This window comes from Poeciliopsis prolifica, unplaced genomic scaffold (genome assembly GCF_027474105.1).
Source record: "Poeciliopsis prolifica strain line A6 unplaced genomic scaffold, Auburn_PproV2 SCAFFOLD011, whole genome shotgun sequence".
NCBI lineage: Eukaryota > Metazoa > Chordata > Actinopteri > Cyprinodontiformes > Poeciliidae > Poeciliopsis > Poeciliopsis prolifica.
This window is the reverse complement of record NW_026562386.1, coordinates 9,601,759-9,623,813: the sequence shown is the minus strand read 5'-3', so window position 1 is coordinate 9,623,813 and position 22,055 is coordinate 9,601,759. Positions and strand designations below refer to the sequence as shown.

Genomic DNA, 22,055 nt, shown 5'->3' with positions numbered 1-22,055 from the left:
ATATTGGTCTTCGATGAGGATGCAATCACACATGCCAAACTCATTTGAACCTCCTAACACATTAGATGCTGTGTTGCACTAAAAAAAAAAAAAACATTCTCTGCTTTTATGATCAGATTGGATTTGCAATAGAATTTTTTAAAATAATGTAGGACAAACATTTCGATATATAACAGATTGAGCCCCTTTTCAAAGGTTTTCTAGGTGCAACAAATGTAAAAGTGATATCAAATTTGAGCAAAATAACTGATTACTATTCTTTTTATAATTGATTAGCTCTGCTATTAGCATATTTGACCCAACAATTACACATGTAGCAATTTGAATTCCAATTGTGACCACCAGTTGACCATTACATCTTTGTAAAATGATAGAAGCATACTCCTGCATGTTCTTAAGTACATACAGGAGTTTACGGCAATGAAAAGATGAGCCAGTCTCATCCTACATTTTGGTGTCAGGCGGTAACTGTTTTGTGATCTCACTATAAATGCACCATGTATCCCCAGCTTTTGGAGATAATACACCAAACACCTGTTTCTTTTCCTCTTTGTTGAGCTGTAATAAAAGAGCAAAAAGACATTCCCCAGACATATCACCATTTCAGTAGCTCTATCTGTTGGCACTTACAAAAAGTGAAAAGTCAGCAACAGGATTTTGCTTTAGCGTTGCAGGAATAACACCATAACATTCTTCCAGGGATTCCTATGGAAGTCTATTGCTGCCTCTGTGAGCTGAAGTCAAACTAACAGTGAGCTAAATTTACCCATTTTATTCCCCCTCCACCCACTCCGGTGCCCTGTCATTAGAGACAAGAGTACCAAAAATACCCGTTGTCCTCTGTGGCTCCAATGGTTCAAACTCATTCAGAGATTGATCTGGCTTCAAAAACCACAGCAAAGCAGTATCGCACTGCTCAAAAATACAGAGATAGATGTCATTGTTAACCTCATTGTTTTCATTCATGTCAACTGGGCAGCAGAAATGCAACTGTGACACACAAGACCAAGCGGCTACACACAGATACACACGCACGCATACACACACAGTGCAGAGCATGCAACCTAGTGTTCATGAAGTGGCCTTCTCACAAAGCCACAGAGCGTTATAGAAGAAGTCTAATTTACCCCCACATTTACGCTGACTGGGCATATCCTCTGTATCCACGGGCCGCGTTGGCCTGATGCAGTGGGGAACACATCGACACAGTCTGCTTGGAGAGTGTTCAGCCCCCAGCTGTGAGGTGAGGGGAAGAGGGGCTTTCAGGGGATCCTTGATACAAACAGTCCAACTCATTTGCATTTAATCAAAAGGAACAACTGTTTCCAGGGTTAGGGCACAGATGGTATTGTGCATTTAAAAGAAAGAAAGAGGGAAACAAAGTCATAAACATAGATCGTTATTCCTAACACTGAAGGTTTCTGTTGTGTGCTGCAGTGTGAGCTTTTGCCTTATGTGTGGCAGGGTGTGCACTGGAAATGAAGGATCCTTTATTACTGCTCTATGATAAATAGAAATACTTTTACTGGATAAAATGGTATGATGAGATGTATATTTATGTTTTTAGTGAAAAGGCCCTTATTTAAAAAAAAACATCAACAAAAAACAATTTTGTAAAGTCTTTAGTACTCAGCTGATATCCGAAGTTTACGCGCACTGTAAAAAAATAATTAAAATCCGAAACTTCTCTTGGGTGAGTTAGAATTTGCTACATGCCAGAAAACATAGTAAGAACCTTTTAAAAATATTTTCTGTGACTTATTTTGAATTTAAACTTTATTACATATTTGCTCAGAATCAGGGATAATTGTATTTTAAATTGCATGTGTTGGGTCAAACGTTTTGAGTGTAATTATTACGTAAACATGGGAAGCATCTTAAAATTGTTCTCAATTTTAAGCATCTTAAAATTGCTCCATAGTTGGTTTCCAAATCCCTGACATCATCTGTGCTTTCCCTCATTATTAAAATACATTTGAATCATTCTTCATGTAAAATCCTGAGTTTGAAGGCATGAATGGATAAATCTCTAACACATTATTTATCTCATTAAAGTGGCATTTAGCAAATAGAATTAGTTTTGGTAATTCTACATGACATAAAATGAGAAGTTTAATTTTATTTAACTTCAGACAGTGAGAAAACAGTGCGTATGTGTCTTTGTATTTGGTGTGTGTAAACTTGTGGTTTCCACTGTAAAAACTGATAGAGACACACCCCAAAAGACTTTCAGCTACAGTATAATTGCAGTGGAAGGTAGTTCTGCAAAGTATTGACTCAGAGGGACTGAATACAAATGCTGCACACTAAGTTAAATAGAAACCTGTTTATTTTCATCTGCTGTTTGCACAGTGTGTATAGTAAATCTCATGCTGTATATATTGCTCTGACAAGAAGCTTCTACTTCAGAACAGCAGCCCTTTATTTGCTGTGTTTGGATGGCCAGTGTATCATTTACCTTGTGCACTTAGAGGATGAGATAAGATGACCTTGGTGTGCCTGGTAAAGCTCACATCCTAGCAGGGAAAGGTTGACTGCCTCCCTCAGGGAAAAGGGATACTGTACACTGCGATTGTGTTCCACTCAGATGCATCACTTTACTCTTGCAATCAAATTAGAGTCATGTAATGAGCTATAAATATGTAGAAATGGACTACAAAAGATCCAAATTTGAAATAATGCTGCTTAGGGGTGCCATGCCTGATGTTGTCATTTGGGTAGCTCCACTCTGCCTGTCTAGATATTCGAAACTGGATCTTCAACCTCGCCTGTATTGATTCCGAAGCCTATTATAAGCAGTAATTGCATGCTGCTGCCTTTAACAAGTCTTGGTTATTGCATCTGTGAATTGGATTACTACGTTTATTGAGGGACTGGGACTATTGCCTGAAAAGCCTTTTCTTGCTCTTCGTCCTGTTATTGAGAAAGGTATCATGGCATCACCACAATAAAACACTGGAAAGGCATTATTAACTGTTTCTCCCATCTGTTTTCTTCTTTTTTTTAATGTTTAACTACATTTATGACAAGAAAAGATTCAAGTTGATCAAATGTTGGATGAATTTAACTCTAAATTTATTGAAAGAAAGCTTTTGATGCAAAGTTAGTGTCTGTACACCTTACCAAATAAGATTGCTATGGGAAAAAAATCTGAATTGAATTAAAGAAAATTGAGATTAGTTTGCTAAAGGGGATGTCTTATGCAAAATTAATATTTTGCTATTTTTTTATACTTTCATCTGAGTCCCACCCTTTTTTTTTTTTTTTTTTTTTTTTCTTTTTGCAAAAAGTTACTTTTTTTGATGTCTGGAAATTTAGCTGTTTCAAAAACGAATCGATTGTTAAGTCACAGCCTTTGCGTCACATCATTTAATTTGAAATACAACTATTTGGGTGACACCAAAATGTATAGATTTTTTTTTCATTTTCTTACATTTTACTGAGGTGCATCCATGTAATAACAGAGACAAATGTATCTATAGGCAAAAATATTAAAAAAAGAATTCAGAATTAACTGTGCTGTTACCAAGCAACCCAAGCTGAGCTCCATAATATTTGGTCAGCTGGTTTTACCTCTTTTTGCGCTGTGCAGCGGCTGCTGGACAACACGGTGCATTCTTGTTGGTTGTGCATGAGGCTTTCCTAATGCTTTTCAAAGATGTACAACTGCATATTTGCGCATTAGTTTGCAGCCATTTTCATGTTTAGGTGTAAACATTGAGTTGGGCCCAGCAGCTGTTTATTTGCTTATTTGGAATTAAAGTGTTAGTCTAATATCAGACATTCATAACATAGACACACCCTAACTGCTATCACAGAAACTGACTAATAAAATGAAGTTGGTTTTGTTTGTAAAGAAACCTAAAACTGAAATTATTGATCCTTGGTAACACTTTTTCAAGTGAAATAGTGTTGCCAAGCCAAAATGATGTGACGCAAAGTCTTTGTAACTGTAGAACATTTTTGATGAGGTAAAAGTAATTTACTGGTTGGACTTTTGCTCTACTTTCCTTGTTTATTCACAATGTTTTAATTTGAAATACAACTATTTGGGTGACACCAAAATGTATAGATTTTTTTTTCATTTTCTTACATTTTACTGAGGTGCATCCATGTAATAACAGAGACAAATGTATCTATAGGCAAAAATATTAAAAAAAGAATTCAGAAAAAAGAACATAAAATATTAAGTAAACTTCAGCATTTAGCTCAAGTTAACACTTTAACACACTAATTATTACTAAATCTGTTTTTACAACAGTTCTTTGAAGAGATAAATCTAGCATATTTAGTCATATGGTATCTTTGTTGGTTATGCTGACACAGAGACGGTTACCACCAAGGATAGACAAGTGGGTATTTCCCACACAACTGTTTAGGATGCTCCCACAGGGGTAAATCAGGCCTCTCTCTGTTACAAGCCCTGCTCTGCCCTCATACAACCAAACTCTGGCTGGCGGTGGAGACACACACACGCAGACACACACAAACATCCACATACACACTACTACTTTCTCTGTTGTGTTCCCTCTTGCCCACCCCTCAACATGTACATGCCTGCACACCCAAAAGCCAACATCTGACTTGGCACTTAGCTGGGCTGAGCCTTTCAGAACAATTTAAATGGATAATCAAGCTGGTGATGCAAAGAAAGTGGATTGTGCATCTCTTAATCTCCAAACAGAGCTCCCTAAGCTGCTCCTGGTGCAGAATTAGACTGGCTTTATGCGAAATGACACCAGGCAGTGTGTGACACTGTAACACTCTGTGGGTTCCAGTAAAATCTGGCACCTCTACCCTGGGGAGAAGGCTTTCTCAACACAGACAGCTGACATCTTCCATAACCCCCCATATGAGACACAAACTCCATGTCTCTATTATCGGTGCCCCTGGTGTAGATGTTAATTTGCATCATCATTAGCAATGAGAGGAGAAGCACACAAGCATGGTCTTTGATACTGATCTTGCTCCATCCACCCTCCCCCACTATAATATTTTGTTTCCCTCTGTCCTTCTCCATCGTCTTCCTCTGTGTTTTAGAAGACAGTAAACACTAGCAGTCTTCTACACAGGGTAAGTATCTGTGTTATACTTAAAGGTCACTGTCATGCTTGTGTTGTTCTCTTTCAAAAGTTGCTCTGACCTCAGCCAACTTTCATCTTTCACATTTGTCTAAAATCTCATGGTTAAGTTCATAACTTTATAGCACAACTTTCCATATACTATCCATTATCATACATTGATCCATTCTAATTTATCTTATGCATTGTATCTCTACAGGAAATCCTAGTTCATCAATAGCACATGTGAGCAATGTTTTAGCAAATACTTTTGTACACCTACTTGAGGAGTTTGTTTACTTTTACTTGAGTGAAAATATGTTCAAATGGCATTTCTCATTCTTGAGTATAACTTTTGGGTACTCTATGCATCTCTGCCCCACACACACCCTCTCTGAAATGGCAGCAGCATCATGCTGTGGGGATGCTTTCCTTCAGAGTTGATGGGAAGCTGGGTGGAGCTAAACACAGGGAAGAAAACCTGCTAGGAACTGCAAATTGCTTGTGACTGGGCCAAAGGTTCACCTTCCAGCAAGACAAAAAGTATAATCACACAGTGGGAATGGCTGGATGATTGCACATTTGATTCCAATTGGTTAAAATACAGACCAAAATCCATCTAAGAATTTATGGAAAAGAATGAAAATTGATATTCATGCAATGAATGGGTAAAAAAAAATCTGTCTATGTATGTCAGAAAGATAAAGTCCAAATGACTATGGTTTAGTTCTAAGTTTAAAAAGAAATACAGTCATAGTTTCATATCTGGCTGCTGAGCACTCAGCAAGACTGAAAGAAAATATGCAGTTTTCTATTGGAGTTACTGGAGTGGTGTTCAGCTGTCTTCATATTGCTCCTTGATATGATCCAGATGAGACTGAAACCAGATCCAAAGGCTGGCCCTGCTCCATGTGGGAAGCTGAAAATGTTGAACAAAGACTAAAGATGGGTGATTTCTAATGTTTTCCATTTGCTACTGGACATTTCTCCCATGATTCAAGACATTTTTGAGTGGTTTGGTTTAGACTTAAAACTAATGGGCATTCTGCTGAACACCTGCTGTAAGCTACTATTAGTTTTCTCTTTCTTGTAATCGACTAAAAGGAAACTATGCAAGAACAAAGCACTGACAGTATTAGCTCTGTATTGAAAGTGTTTATTGTTGATAAGGACCTAACATTTTCTGTGCTACCCAAAATCCCTATGAGTTTGAATCTGGCTTCCTGTGGAAAGATAACTAATTCTTTGGCCCAGAGGGAAGAAATATAAAGTGGCACACAAACAGTCATGGAGCAGGGGGAGACACTGAAAAGGGAAGCATAACACTCTTATTAGCTCTGCCTTCCTAAGTTTTTGTAAAGACAGCTGCCCTGAGTAGACAATGAATTAGTTTCAAGTGTCAATGTGCTAAAGCAAGCCAGGGGAACATTAATACTCCCTAATCAAGGTCTGTGTTGGCATATTCCCTTCCTTGTTTCCCTTCTGTTATTCCACCCCTTACCAGACAAAGAAAGGCAGAGCAGATAAAAACTGGATTGTTCAAGTTATGTCTGCTGACTAATGTTAAAGTGTTTAATACACCTCATGTTTTTGAGTGAAAAACTTTTATTTATGCATGAGTATGAGCTTTATTTGCATTTACATAATTGCTAAACCTGCAATGCATAATAAAGTACTTGGATTTAAATGCCATCAAGGCTTAGAAAAATGTAATACATTCTTGTGAGAGTTGCATTCAGATGTGAAAAGGTGAGTCAATAGAAGGATGGATGTGCAAATAGTTATAATCCAAGATAATTTTGATAATTGGTTTCACAACTGAAGTCCTATGAAATTTAAATATATGATGAGTAGTGAAGACAGCTTATCTCACAACGAGGAGATAAAAGTGACCAAGAGCCAAGAAGCTCTTGAGGTTTTCCTTTCAAAGTCGGAAATAAGGAAATATGTAAGACATAAAATAAAAATGAGCAAACACAGCTCACTTGAGAACAAAAATGATGACAATACCTGGAACACTGAACATGGATGTCAGTGCAAAAACCTGTGGTACCCCAAGGAAAAGGAAACAGAAAAGTCTATAGTTCAGTTTATGTTCATGTAGTAGAGAGGCTTCGAAGTTAACTTAACCAATGAGCAGAAAGAAGCTAAGTGAATGCTGTCTGTGTGCAGTTGTTTGGAGACTTAAAAAACAGGCACCCTGTTGAGAGATTTAAATATCTCCCTTTACTCCAGAGCAGTGGCAAATGGAAATTGTGACAAGAAGTTTTCTTTGAAATTAAATCTGGTGCCATTTAGATTGGGGTATTTCTCTGCTCCTGTTCTTTCTAGCATTATTCTGATTCACACAGCCATAAACCCTCCCATGTCACCAAATTATAATAGTAAGCAGTGCAGATGTTTTTCAAACTTACATGTAGGTCTACAATCATTTGCTAACATTTTATTTGTCCCTACACCCCCTCACTCTAATATTATTTGTATTTATTTGAAAGTCAGCCATCATCTACAGTCAAACATTCACTCCTTAATTTGGCTCAAACTTAAAAAAAATCTGCTACAACTATATATCAGTAATTCCTGAGCAAAAGAACCACTCAAAATGAATTTATGTTTCATACTACCATGGTTATAATGTGACTGCTAAATATGATGTTACAAGCTATCACATTATAAGATTCAGAGCTTGTAATGACATTTTAACTAAAATAGATTTTAGCACAATGCAACATAATGTTCCAAGTATTAGCATTGAAAAACATGTCAGTTTTAATAGATGATGCGGTTTGTGTGACTCAGCAGCAGAAATGCATAGAATGTCAGGTCACATGCGGTGCAATAATGTGGTCCCACACTGTGGTCATTGTGAGAAGATGAATATTTTGGCCTTGCACAGAGTAGCTTAATGCAATATTGCAGATGAAAACAAGACCCAAGTTGGTGAACAGCCCCATCTCCAAGAAGGCACATAAGCAAATTAAGCATGACCAAAAGCTTTAATTCGAAAGGCAGAAGGATTAGGCTGTTTGATGAGCAGATTCAAGGGTGCAGGCGAGGGGGAACAAAAAGAAACACTTCTGGCCAGGCGTAATAATCTTTGAAAATGTTCTTTAAACCCATCTCCCTGTGACGTGCATTTTCCCTGCACTTCAACCCAACATCCTCCATCCCCAAGATTAAGGGCTTTTATCATGTATCCTCTCTTTTCTCAGTGATTGCTGCTTGATATTTCTGCTTTTGACGACCTCCTCCGCATTTGCCTTTCACATCTTTTTCTTCCCCCCTCAAAGTGGACTTCAGTAGGTTTAGGAAATGTTAAATCTAACCACACTTAGAGGCAAGTGTGTTACCACTCTACTAAAACACTCTCTGCTTAAGCAGAGCTGTTTGATTTAATACCTAAAGGTGTACTTCCGGCAAATTTGATAAGACCCACCACAGCAAATGCTCCACTGCATTTTACTGTTTTCTGATTTTCTTCTGTTGCTTTTTTTTTTTTTTTTGCAGACCTTTCATACGCCCAGCTTGGGGGATGAGGAGTTTGAGATCCCTCCCATCACACCTCCACCTGAGACTGAGTCCAGTCTTGGACCTGAAGTGAACTCGCCCTTTCCAGCGATGCCAGAGCAACCAGCTCAGCACAGAGGTCCAATAATTCCTCAGTTTCCCCCACAAAGTCTGGAGCTGCCCTCAATTACCATCTCACGCAACATGATGGACCAAGAAGGGGTGTCTGTCAACAACGGCCAGCATGTGGTGAGCATTACCATGAATTAAGTTAGGGTTTTTTTTGTGTGTGTGTTTTTTGTTTTTCAACAATAAAATTTAAAATTCTAATGTTCCTAAATGAAATCCAGAGATTCTATGTAAATGAATCTCAGTATACAGCTTGCCTATGAAGACAGACGTTTCCTAGAGAACATTAGAGATCAAACAACAATATGTAGGAAATGAAGTTTTGGAGAAATAACAAGCAGACTTGAGTTTTAAAACTACAAACCCAAGCCTTGTACATCTCAACAGATTGATCTGAAAATCAGTGACGCGTGGTGAGGTTCATAGTTGGTGAGGCACTCACTGACTTAATCATAATCAGATATGTAAATATAGACCCTCTGCATGTTATTGTTTACATAAGGAAACTGTTGAAAATAGAAATAACATAGTACATCTGCAGATCTATTAAAACACTTCTGTCAGGTTTGGTGGATATCCATGACCAGGTAATCTCAGCAATAATCCTGAGGCCTATGGTAGCTTTGAATGAGTTTGTGGAACTTTGGAGATCCTCAGCTAAGGAGGGAAAATTTGTTGAAAGAACATTATTTGTGCACTTTACAAATACAGCTGTTGTGTCAAGAAGTGACAAGTAGAAATGTATTAAAGATGTTTTCTTGCTCAATATGATGGGAAGAAAATCAAATATTTTAGTATATGCCCAACATGCAATGTTGAAGAAAGAGGGTAAGTCGCAAAAAAACAAACAACAAAAAACATGAAGGTTGTAAGGGCTAAGTGACTGGTGCAGAGGTTGATCTCAAAGCAGGGCAGCAAATCTAAGTGTACAGCCAGAGCTCCAATATGGTTTAGGTATAGGTGTTTTTGTCAAACTGGCTCAATCAAAGTCCAGACCTACACCCAAAAATGGCAAAAATTTACAGCAAAGTTGAAAGATATACTCCAAAGAAACTTGCAGCCTTACCTGTAGAGGAATGAGTGCAGTGAAAACATAAACACAGCATACGTTTCAGACTTTTACTGTCAGAAAATCTTTAAAAGACAACTATCATTTTCCCTCGGTCATAAAATCTCAATAAAATATATTTGCTGTTGTGAAGTTGTGATGTGACAAAACACAAAATGTTTCAGGAATGTGTTCTGCATATCTTTGCAAGGTACTTCGGAAACCCAAACTCAGTTTGAAATGTCTATAATTTGTCACAGAAGCATCCTGTTTTTGCAGACGCTGCTCCAGATGAGATTTTTGATGAGATATGCAAAATGAAAAATTATGATTTAGATGGGCATAGTTCTGGAAACTACTGTTTTAGGTAATGTAATGTCACCTTCACAGCTTTTTGTACATGTCCTGTTGTCAGCACATCTGGCACAGCATCTGCCCTTGTTTACAACACAGGATTTATGTAATCACTGAGTAAATGTCATGATATTATGTTACTGCGAAGATTCAAAACACAAAACAAAAAACAAGAAAAATTACCATGAGTGTCTATGACCCCTCCCTCAGCAGGATGAACAGATGTGAAGAGATCACAGGTGTTGGAGTACAAAACACATTCATCTCTGCCAGGACAATGAAAATGGCACACAAAACTACCACCATTTCTCATACTTATTCATGTTTTTTCAGAGGTTTATTTTGCAAGAGTGAACGCTAATACATATGGTAAGCCAAAAATAATTAGTATTAGTTTTGTTTCTGCAATCTACAGGTTTTAATTAATGAACTTACCTGGAGTTTAGACTAATCCCTTTTTTGCATTGTATTAAAAGTACAACTTCACTTGATTATGTTAATGATCATAGACAATCATTATAACTTCTGTATGAATCTAAAATGGGTACCATTCACAAATAAATTTGATTAGGATCATATTTAATTAATAGTAGCATGAATAATCACACTCAATAAAATCAGACACTAGTAACAACTCAGAGCATCAAGAGAAGCAGTGTGAATGTAGCCTAAGAATGAATTGGAGATTTTTAATTAGATGCAGACTTAGAAAAACTCACAAATAACTATTATGAATGAAGGTTAATCCTATCATTTCATAAATATGTATTTTGGGGGACATCAGGGAGACTCTTGAGCTCGACAAATACATCAATGATGGCACTTTTTTTTTTAACTTTAGGGATAATGACTGTTTGTAAAGTCACACCTAAACTGTAGGCGCAACCAATGGAATTAGGTAATTATTGAGAGACTTTTCAATAATTAACCTAACTTCTGTTTGTGATACAAGACATTAACAATGTGTTATTATGCTCGAAGCATAAATTGAACATTTTTATGAATAGATATCCTACAATAATTTATATGTGTTACCGGTTTAATGAGAAACAAACTGTCAGAAGTGCTAATGAATTATTTAAACCTCCAGCGTTCGTTACATTCAAAGCTTCCTTGATTTCTAAATTCAACAAAATAAGATTATTAATCTCGATGAATGAATGAGGAACCTTCAATGTTCAAGAATTCTCAAGGTTTGAAATACTTTGTAAGATACTGCTTGCTTTTATTAAATCTGTGATCCTATGAGACCAATCTAAGTGACCTGCAATGACACAATGCCTTAGGTTAAAGCTCACGTCTTCACTATTAGCTCTTCGTTAGAATATACTAATGATCAAATTTGGAACTACAGATTAAAATAATCTTGTTCTTCATGTAGATATCGTGCTGCATATTGTGAGATTGTCGTCTGAGGGTGGAAATGCATTTTCAAATGCCACAATCGTAGAAGCACTGAGGAGGAAAAATGGAAATGTCACTGGCTGACTAGTTGTCTTACAGACCTATTACAGAAATGGAAAATTAATTTAGGAGAGAAGAAATAAAAGAACAAAAGCGTGAACAAGGACACAATGATATCGGTGCCGCATTTACTTTGCGAGCCACAAATCACGTTGCATCAAACCAAGCAGTCATTATCATTAGAACTGTATGAATAAGTGAAATGTGTGTTAGAAGTGCTGCTCTCACACTCCCCGCTCTCAGATATTTATTTACATTCCAAATGGGAAGAGGCTATAAAATTTTTACCACTCTTTTTCTTGCTTCTATTCATCTGGCATATAAAATAATTGCAGCTTTTAAAATATCTCTGCCGCATATAGTAAGTTAGCCCCAGAAGGGTTTTTGCCTAAGGAATTTTCATTTCATGGTCAGTTAAGCTTTCTGCATCTGGAAGAAACGGAACCTCGACACAATTACATTCCTGACTGTTCTGCCGACTTGCTGGAGGATTAGATTTGATTCTCAAACATTATTCCTCTTTAACACCATTTGCATGGCTCATGTCTCTGATTGTGCAGAGACTCTATTAAAATCTGAGGGGAGAATATGGGTCTGTGCTCCCTGCCTACCGGCATTGTCGCCGGCACACTGCTCCCTTGTTATCAGCCATCACACATTGTAGCCCAGCAAGGCTTGTGGTGGCCCTTCATTTTTCCTGCAAATGGGATTGATCCCCAAAAGTCTTATGATGGTGTCTATAGCAACTCTTTTCATCTTTGGTTTTATCTCTGCTTTTGCTTTGAAAGCAAAGCACAACTCCTAAATGAGATAAGTAACAGCGTCGTTTGCAGGGGCTTCCATATACAGAGACAATGATTTACGCAGGCCCTAGGAGAGGTGTTTTGTCATTTTGTCAGCACACTGATAAAGGAATGACAACCTTATATACATGATTACATTCTGTATTATTTGTTGTGGCTGCAGGGACAAACAAATAAACTGTGCACTATTGCAATTACATTTTTCATCAAGCCTCCCTGCTCATATTTTCCAACACTTATTTTCCTTTCTCTGTGTTGGCTTACTGGTGCCGACTACTTTCGGTGTGAAAGTCTCTTTCTTATCACAACTTAATGAGAAACCCATCCAGTGAATATACCTGGGCTGTTCTCAAAAGCTTCTTCCATGCCAGTGCATTGCCAAGTGTTGTGCTAATTCCTCTCCCCTTAATGTTGAGCGTATGTCTTGTAAATTGGCCACAGATGCTGAGCTCGTACGGAAAAGAAATACATTTTCTCAGCTGCAGTGTGCCTAGCAAGCCCTGAATCTGAAGTCATTATTTATTTAATCTGCTCTCTTAACAAGCTTCTGACTCTCATTTTTGTCTCGCAGCATGTGTCCTCCTGATTTGTGATTGAGTCTCAATAGTGCCAAATAGTACTGGAGTTAGAGCTGCCAGTATTGCTTTATTCACAATTTCGTCTCGATTTTTTTTCCTCCCTGCTGCACAGCGAGGGTCTGTGGGTTCCATTTCAAAAAACACCTGGTGCCTTCACCACATTTTAGGGTTTTCTTGACACATGTAAGCGTGTTCTGAAATGGGCTGCATGTCCTCTGTGATTGGATCCGAAGCCTACAGTAGTCAACTGGTTGGATTGGATGTTAAAATCAATATTCAGGGGATCCGAGCCCCGCTGTCTCATCACATTTACCACCATGGGGTGACGCATTATGTATTTTTCATTTTATTCATAACTAGCTGTTTCACATGCCATTAGCTTTACAGCCGCAGATATGCTAATATTTAAGAGCACTGAGTTTTAGTCATGCTTGTCATGTAAGAAAACAGGGAAGCTAAAGAGCTACTGAAAAGAGCGCAATGATGATTTTATTTTAGTACATATTTATCAAAGTATCAGTATCACTTTTGCAGTCAAAAATATGCAAAAAGGTGCTTTAGTTGGAATTAAATTATTTTTGGCATACGTTTTATTGTTTTTAGTAGTACATGTACTCATAGTAGTATTACAGATGACATTAAACATGTTTTATGTTTAGTTGGTGTTTCAGCCAGTTTGGGTTTTTACAACCTGAGAGCCATGCTGTTGATCACATTATGTTTTGAATATTTTCAGATGTATTAATAACCACATAAATCACTTAATTTTATCTCATTATCCCAACAAACAGATGCTCTTATGTCTCTATCTTAATTTATTAATGCCATTTTAAACAAGGGATGTTTGTGAAAATTTCACAATCCTCAGTAAAAGCTAACACTGCTCAGAGCAAGATTGATCAACACCATCTGGCAACATTAAGATAGCCACAGTTTTTAATAAATGAGTCGTAAACAGTGTGATACATTTAGAGGGGGGAAGAAAAAAATCAACTTTACATGGAACTTTATCCAGTGCACTGACCTTTCCTCGAAGACAGGTCCTATCAAAATAAACAGTGGGAACACAAGACACATTAATCCAGTGTTAATAAAATGTTTTTAAAAAAAGCTTTCATTCAATGCAAACTTAACTGCTTTTTCGTAATAATTAGGCAGATCCAAAACAAGGTCAGTGGAATAAGAAGGAACTGATTCTAAACAGACACTGGAACTAGGTTAGCACTAACACCAATTTGTTGGTAAAACAACTGAAAACATGAACAAAAAACAAATGCAGTTATTGTGTATGGTTTTAATAATAATTTCATTTTTTTTAAAAAAGCAACACTAAGTGTGAAAAATGTTATTGTGTTCATTGTTTCAACTGTTTCATCTGAAGTTTGTGGTTTAGATATCCTTGGCAGATTTCCAGTGAGTACAATACCTTCACTACTGTCTGGTCAAAGCCCACTATATCCTGAATGAAATGGAAAATGTGAGCACTGTTGCAGAAAGCCTGTTTTTCTACACATCCCTCTTATCTCCCTTTCAAGCCATGAAGCACTGACATGAGTTGTACATCAATTTAAGAGAGTGGATTTTTTTCTTCTTTTCTTTTTTTTTTTGCCCCCTTCTCTTTCTTGACAGCAATTGTGACATATTGGTTCAGTCAGAAATGAAAAATATTCATGCAGGCATGCAATACTTGTAATGAAGTCTCAGCTTGACCTTCTGCATGATTGATTTTGTAATTTACTTTTTTGTAAGGTTCTCAAACAGAAATGATGTCATGTTGAACAAGTTTTAAATACACATAATCTATAAAAGAGAAATGGTACAGAGGGGTATGGGTCAGTGGCTGTAGCAGACCGTGGGGAGGAGAGGGAGCCTATCGGCCAGCGAGTCCGAGAGCAGAGGCAAGGAGAATGAGGGAGATGTGTTTTTGAGTGCAGGTTAGGGGTGTACAAGACATATAGACAGATTCTTTTTTTTAAGACAGTGAAGTGTGTTTGACTGAGATGGCACAGAGGTGGGGGGAATCATCTTCTGCTGTTCTAGCCTTTACCGGCATTCAAAATTCCATTTTTCTCATTTGGCTTAAGCACAGGCTTCAGCAGGTTGCAGAAAATGGGGGAAAAAAAACCCCGATGTACCCGTTTAGAAGCAGAGTAAAGGAATATGTGCAGAGCGCTGATAAACTATCTTTAATAGGACTGACCTTTCATGCTGGCGAAAGTTACTGGGGGATTCATCCTTATAATTACCATATAGATGATTTTACCCCTCTCCTGCCATGGAACATTTCCAAGAGCTCTGGCATTGATTGAATGGAAATTGAACTTGTTAACATTCTTTTCAGCCTGTTACAGCTTGGCACTACTGTTCATAAATTACACCCAAATTCAGATTTCCAGTATCTTAAAAAAAACTCAAGGCTGTTTTTGTGGACATCAGTGTTGAGATTTTTATCACCCACTGAATGCAAAACGTTGCATTCAGTCCCGCTGCAGTGTTTACTGTGGAAAAGGTTTAGCACATTGTCAATACTTTGTGATTTCATTTATTTTGTCCTTGTCTCCTTGTTTGGAGTTTAAGTGGGTCCAGCAAACAGGATTGGAAACATTGTTTGCGTGATATGAAGCACATGACTGGCAGCATTGTGTGGTTATTGTTTGCCGTTTCATCTTTGACTTAGAAAACAACACAGTAGGGAATATTACAAATGGCATTTACATTCAGAAACCCTTTAATGATTAGACAGAACATTTCAGCTTCATAGCAACACACACAAAGACGGAAACACAACAACACAAACATGTAATTCTAAATAAGGGGGGCACATCTGGCCGCTGTGTTCTCAAGATAAAGACTTATTTGCAGTTAAATGATCATTATCAAAATATCTCACTGCTCTGACTGCTGGTGATACTGCAATCAAAATGCAAATGAGCAAGCTCAGGGACAGAAGTAAACATGAATTTGTCACATTTATATTCACAATCAAGACATCTGTTACTTAATATCTCTAATTTGTCATGCTTTCCTTTAAATCAGGAATTATAATCCTGGAATTTCTTCAAGATGGTTGATATTGCACTGATTAAGATTTTTTTCAGCATTTTTCTTTTAATTTATGACTTAAAGCATCTGTTCCGAATCAGACCCAATTTGGAAATAAATTAATTGCTAGGTTATTTATAGTGTATTTTTTTTGTCCCTAAAACTCTGAAGGTCCCTTCAATTGATCAGATACTTTATTTGCATGCAAATAAGGAATGGTCCCTAAATATACCATCCAAGCAGTCCTATGCCACTGCATATTGTATTAAATGCTTCGATACAATATCTAGTGCAACTCTGGCCCCAAATTTAATCTGATTTTTACTCAACCAAGACAAACCATATGATCTATATCGTTAAACTGTGAACAGCAGTGTTTGTTTTGCTGAATGTGCAACATCTATCTGGAAACCAACTGGGAAAAATTCACTAAATTACTAATTGGAGTAATCAACATCTTAAAGTTAAAACTGGTCCTTAAGAACTGTGCAAAAACATTATTACTGCATATCGATGACCACAACTAATGATGTGTGCCTGTCATGATTGCAGATAGTACAGAGCAAATTGTAAACCATTTACTGCTCAGTAATGACAATGTCTCTTGCTGAAATGTAAATCACAGTAGTTTGGTTGCAGGTCTATTTATGGCAACATTTATTTGCAAGATTTCCAAATGGGAAGTATCACAACCTTATTGTTTTGATTTATTTCCCCGGCTTTGCCCTACCTTTTGTAGAAACCTGCTCGCACTTGTAAATATAAATCTGTTCTCACTTGGTATATTGTGTTTATGATAAGCAGGAGACGCAGCATATGAGAAAGAAATGGATTGTAGATCCAATATGTGCTGTCTGCAATACTGTTACAATATTGTTTTTGAAGACGGGCATTCATAAGGTTCTTTCAATAAAGCCAGGTGCATGGGTTTATGATGTGTTGATGTTGGGAGAGATTGAGTTTGCGCTGCTGAATACCAGATGGATGAACGCAGGGAGAACAAATCACCTTTTCTGTTCTGTTCAAGTCTCCTTCTCTGTTTCATGTCAGCTCTGCTGGCTCCCTGATCAGTCTTCCCTCTGGAGAGCTAGCAGAACTTGTAATTTCATTCTTGTCACAATCAGTGTAAACATGTTGTTTGTAACATTAAGAGACTTTGAAGTACTCAATGTTTTAGTTGACCTGTAGAAAGTCTTTGGCTTGATACCTTCAAATTATGATTCTTTCCAGTAAAGCATGTGGCATGAAAGTTACACTTCTGCAGCGTTGCAACCTAAAATAAGGGACACGTGTTACTAGACTAACTTTGTGGAATGTACAAAGACTGTTCAATGTGCCTCTAAAACTGCGAACAACAGTTCCTTTGTGGCATTAAAGACTGGCAAATCTAAACTCTGAGCTCTGATTTAACCGAGAACTAAGCTGGGTGGCCATCCAATACTTATTTGTCAGGATAATTTATCATTTCTTGTTAGAGACATTTAAGAGTCAGGACATCTTGACATGAGATCTTCCACATAGCAATCCACATAATCGAATGACCCAATTTCAGTTGTGGAAAAGGGAAACAGGTTGATGAGTTTGTGCAGGAGGGTGTTACACCAAGTTTAGCTTGAGCTCAGAGATGAGTCTTGTACAGACAGATCAATCAAGGCATGTCAGGAAAATTAGTAATAACTGCAATGACACAAAATTCATTACTATCTGCAGAATCTGTATCAGGTTCCTCTTTATGCAGATCATTTACTTCACTTAAAATCACATTTTGACAGTCTTGTAGGTTATAAAAATAAATGTGCTCAAAAGTTACCTTTTTTCTTTTAAATCAAAACATGCTTAAGCAAAAATTGTTATTTATAATAATCTCAACAAGCATTCATGAAGACACAAATGTAGTGTAGAAAGACATGCATCTTCTTTTATCAAGTTAAAATTGGTGCTAATTCTCACGTTTTGTAAATTCAACATTATTCAGTTCTCCCCAATATTTATTATATTTGAACTTGGTTCATACTGATTACCTGTCCAAGTTCAACTGAGTGAGGGTCTACATGGTCTACATAACTTGATAATCCCAATGCAATTTTTGGAGCTAGGTTTTCCATACCTTGCCTAAGGTCACTGACTTAAAACAGACCATCAAACCTTCACATGGAGTCTTTAATCCAGTGGGTTAGCAAGATAAACATATTACCTCCACAGAATATTGGGCTAGGTTCTTGCGGGTCTCTTTTGGCAAGCTTTGCTATATTAATGAGAAAGATAATCACTGCCTTCTTCATCCATATTAATCTCTCTTTCAGACTATATTTTTTCTAAGTCTTAAAAAGATTCATTGTACTGCTCCAAGTCATTATGTTAAATTTGATTGAATCTGTGGTGCTTTTCTTACATGTCATTCATAACTTAGGAATGCTATCATTGTATGAAAGCAGTTCTGTTTCATATTGATCAGCTGTTTGGTATTTTTTTTATTATTTTTTTGTCTTTTTAAAAATATTTCAACTTTGAAGAGAGTATTATCTTCTTATCTTAACCTATTTTTTTTTCTCTAGAATGTTGGGCCCGGTCATCTGCGTCAGTACCCATCTAACCCATCTATGGTCATGAAGTCCATCATTAGCATGAACAGTCCTAATGGCATGATGTCACGGAATCAGCTGTCCACCATCAACCAATCGCAGCTCAACGGACAGCTGAGTTTGAACATGGCTGGACCCAACATCAACCACACATCGCCATCGCCCCCTGCCAGCAAGTCAGCCACACCGTCTCCATCCAGTTCCATCAACGAAGACGACCAGGAGGACAGCAACAGGGTGAGTATTTTCCCATGTTCAGTGGCTCATTGAAAACAAGTGTAACTTGGCATAAGTGTAAGGCAACAGATGCATGGTGGCATGAGAACCTATTTGACCAACTTTAACTGTTTTTTTTTCTTCAAACTTTTCTTTCTTTTAAGGTTATTGGGGAGAAGCGGCCAGCCCCAATCGATCCCACAAAGAAGCCCAAGACTCCTAAAAAGAAAAAGAAGAAGGATCCCAATGAGCCCCAAAAGCCGGTTTCTGCCTATGCCCTGTTCTTCAGAGACACCCAGGCTGCAATCAAAGGTCAGAACCCCAACGCAACCTTCGGCGAAGTGTCCAAGATTGTAGCCTCAATGTGGGATGGCCTTGGAGAGGAACAGAAGCAGGTATTGTAAAATTTTGATTTTGCCATCTGAAGGTACTTGCAATTTTTACTCATTTAAATCTGTCTCTGTCTCTTTAAAGGTTTATAAAAGTAAAACAGAAGCTGCCAAGAAGGAATACTTAAAGGCCCTCGCTGCTTACCGTGCCAGCCTGGTCTCCAAGGTGAGAACTCTTTGTTTGTTTACCTCAGAAATGTATTTAACAAAGAAATATTTTACTTGTGGGTAGAAATCCAAAAATGTGTTCAAGTAAGAATGACACAACTTAAAATTATTTTCACACAAGAAAAAGTAAAAAAAAAACTTATGAAACTAATAAAAACTGCTGGTTTATTGTTGTAGACACTGAGTTTGTTCATCAGTCAGGGAAGTTACTCAGTGAATAGAGAGTACATCATAATAAAGTTCCTCAAGTAAAAGTAAAAAATACAGCATAGTAAAAAATATTTCTAAAAGTAATATTTTTCCAGAAAAGTTACTCAAATAAATGTAACTAGTTACTACCCTTCACGTTTCTTCACTTTTTCCAGGCTGCAGCAGAATCAGCTGAAGCTCAAACCATCCGAACTGTCCAGCAGACCCTGGCTTCCACCAGTCTGTCCCCTGGCCTGGTGCTTCCCACACCCCACAACCAGCACCCTGCCATGCCATCGGCTTCCCAGGCCCTGCAGCAAGCACTGCCACGGGCCATCGCCCCAAAGCCTCTGCAGATGAGACTAGGGGGCAGCCATGTCGTGACTTCAGTCACAGTTTCCCACCCGAACATGTCCTCTGGGATGCCTCAGCAGCTGCTGGGCCAGATGGGTGCCGGTGGGCCCATGGCGGCAGGCGCTCAGTCCACAGCCGTGTCTCAGATGAGCCCACCCATGCAATCAGTGCAGCAGCACACCATGCAGCAGCTCCAGCAGCAGCAGCAGCAGCAACAGATGCAACAGCACCTCCAGCACCATCAAATGCAGCAGCAGCAGATGCACCACCAACAGATCCAGCAGCAGATGCAGCATCAGCATTTCCAGCACCACCTCCAGCAACAGCTGCAGCAGCACCACTTGCAACAGCAGCAGCAGCAACAACAGCAACAGCAGCAGCAGCACATGCAAATGCAGCACATGCAAATGCAGCATCAACTGCATCAGCAGCAGATTCAACATCTCCAGCAGCAGCAACAGCAGCACCAGTCGCAGTGTTCTCCACCGCAGCACTCTCCTGGTACGCCACATTCAGTGGGAGGCTCCGCGTCTCTTGGTAGTCCGCAGCCAGCCCCTCAGCAACATCCCCACCCCTCCCAAATCCAGGCCCACGCACAGGTCCTCTCCCAGGTCAGCATCTACTGAGCCAAATGGAAATCCTATCTCAAAGAACAAGAATAGAATAAAAGCATCACTCCATGTTGCTTTTCTAAGTTGCACTTAAGAAGTGTGTAAAATTTAGAATGTTATATAAAGAACCTGTTTATTGTTGTAGACAGATATGCACATACATGTACAGGGGGGTCACCATGTTAGCTGGGGGTTTTGTCTATGAAATAGGCTGAGAACTGACAGCAGCCTGTCAGGCTGAGTGCCCAGTGGTCGTTTGTGACGTCTTTCAGTTGTTCATTTGAACCGACCGACTTCACAAAATGCTGAAAGACGTTTAGCTCCCACTATTTTATTTAACAACAAAGCTTTATTTATGAGGCCAGAGATGCGAGATCAGTACAGCGCGGAGATATTTGGAAAACATTTTTATCGCTCCTTGCTTGGACTGAGTGACTCACTAGATCTTCGCTGGAAACCAGGAACCCACACACCAAGTCTTTGTTCCCACACTGGCCAGTATGTACAAGACTTTCTTTCCTCCATCTTTCTTGCAGATCTAACTGTTCAAATCATCACATGGGAGGTGGCTTGGTGATATTTAAAGACACTTTCAAGCTATGTCACAAAAGCAGACAATGTCTTTGAAGAATGAAGAGAACTGGAAATAAAAGGTCTTTGGAAGCAGTTATCTGGATGAATGACTGAACTGACAGAGACAGAAACTGCCATAAATCATTTATGTCATCACACCATCAAACTGTAGCTGTAATCTGCTGTACATGTTTTGTAGAGAGGCGAGAGACGAGATCTCCTGTTTGCAGCAATTCACCCTCCAGACGATTTGCCCAAAAGTGTGTAACTGGCTTTTCCCACCTTTTCCCCATCCAAAAAAATAACTTCTTTAATTAATCTTATTGTTTTTATGTCAAATGTATAACAGTTAAATTATGTTTTTTATTATGCATAAGAAAGGGGATATTTTATGGTAAATACAGATTTCTGGCTCAAGGTAGATGATTTAAGGATCCTTGTATTTTTACTCTGCTTACCAACACTGACATTGACATTGATGGAAAAATACTGCAGAGCCAGTTTGTTGCACTGCCAAAGCCAACTCAAAAGATATCAGAGTTTCTGTTTTTTGTTTGCCAGTTGTACAAAAGTCCACGAGGGAAAAAAAGAAAATGTACATTTTTTCATATCACCCGTTGTAAAGTTTTAATATGTGAGGCTTTAATTAAAACATTGTTTTAATGACCTGTGGATTGCTGTATCACATAGTGCATTTCTGCTCTTTTATACTTTTTTATGAGTTCCAATAGCAATTAAGTTTCTTTGTATTTTGCTTACAAACCAAGTTCAGTTGAAAACTATCCCTAGGATAAATGCATATTGGTATGGAGTTCTTGGAAAAAAAAAATGTTTGCAGCTTAAAGTAGGAAACGTGATTTAATGTTGGAGTTTTTTGCGCAGCCATGAAGACAATTCCAGAGACATTCCATCACTAATATGATCGTAGCCATAATTTTGTATGAAGTATTATATATTTCTTTGTGTCTCTGTTTAAAATTAAACTATC

At 38.1% G+C, this 22,055-nt stretch overlaps 1 protein-coding gene across 1 annotated transcript in view; it reads left to right on the top strand.

Annotated features, from left to right (window-relative positions):
- The window catches only part of tox3 (TOX high mobility group box family member 3), a 48,887-nt gene extending 27,148 nt beyond the window's left edge, over positions 1 to 21,739 (top strand). Inside the window, exons 3-7 of the mRNA XM_055036900.1 lie at positions 8,568 to 8,816; positions 18,541 to 18,804; positions 18,948 to 19,178; positions 19,258 to 19,338; positions 19,706 to 21,739. Coding sequence (XP_054892875.1) covers positions 8,568 to 8,816; positions 18,541 to 18,804; positions 18,948 to 19,178; positions 19,258 to 19,338; positions 19,706 to 20,509 — 1,629 coding nt within the window. The 3' untranslated portion in view covers positions 20,510 to 21,739. The remainder of the gene's footprint in view (positions 1 to 8,567; positions 8,817 to 18,540; positions 18,805 to 18,947; positions 19,179 to 19,257; positions 19,339 to 19,705) is intronic.
- Positions 21,740 to 22,055: the final 316 nt, after the last annotated feature.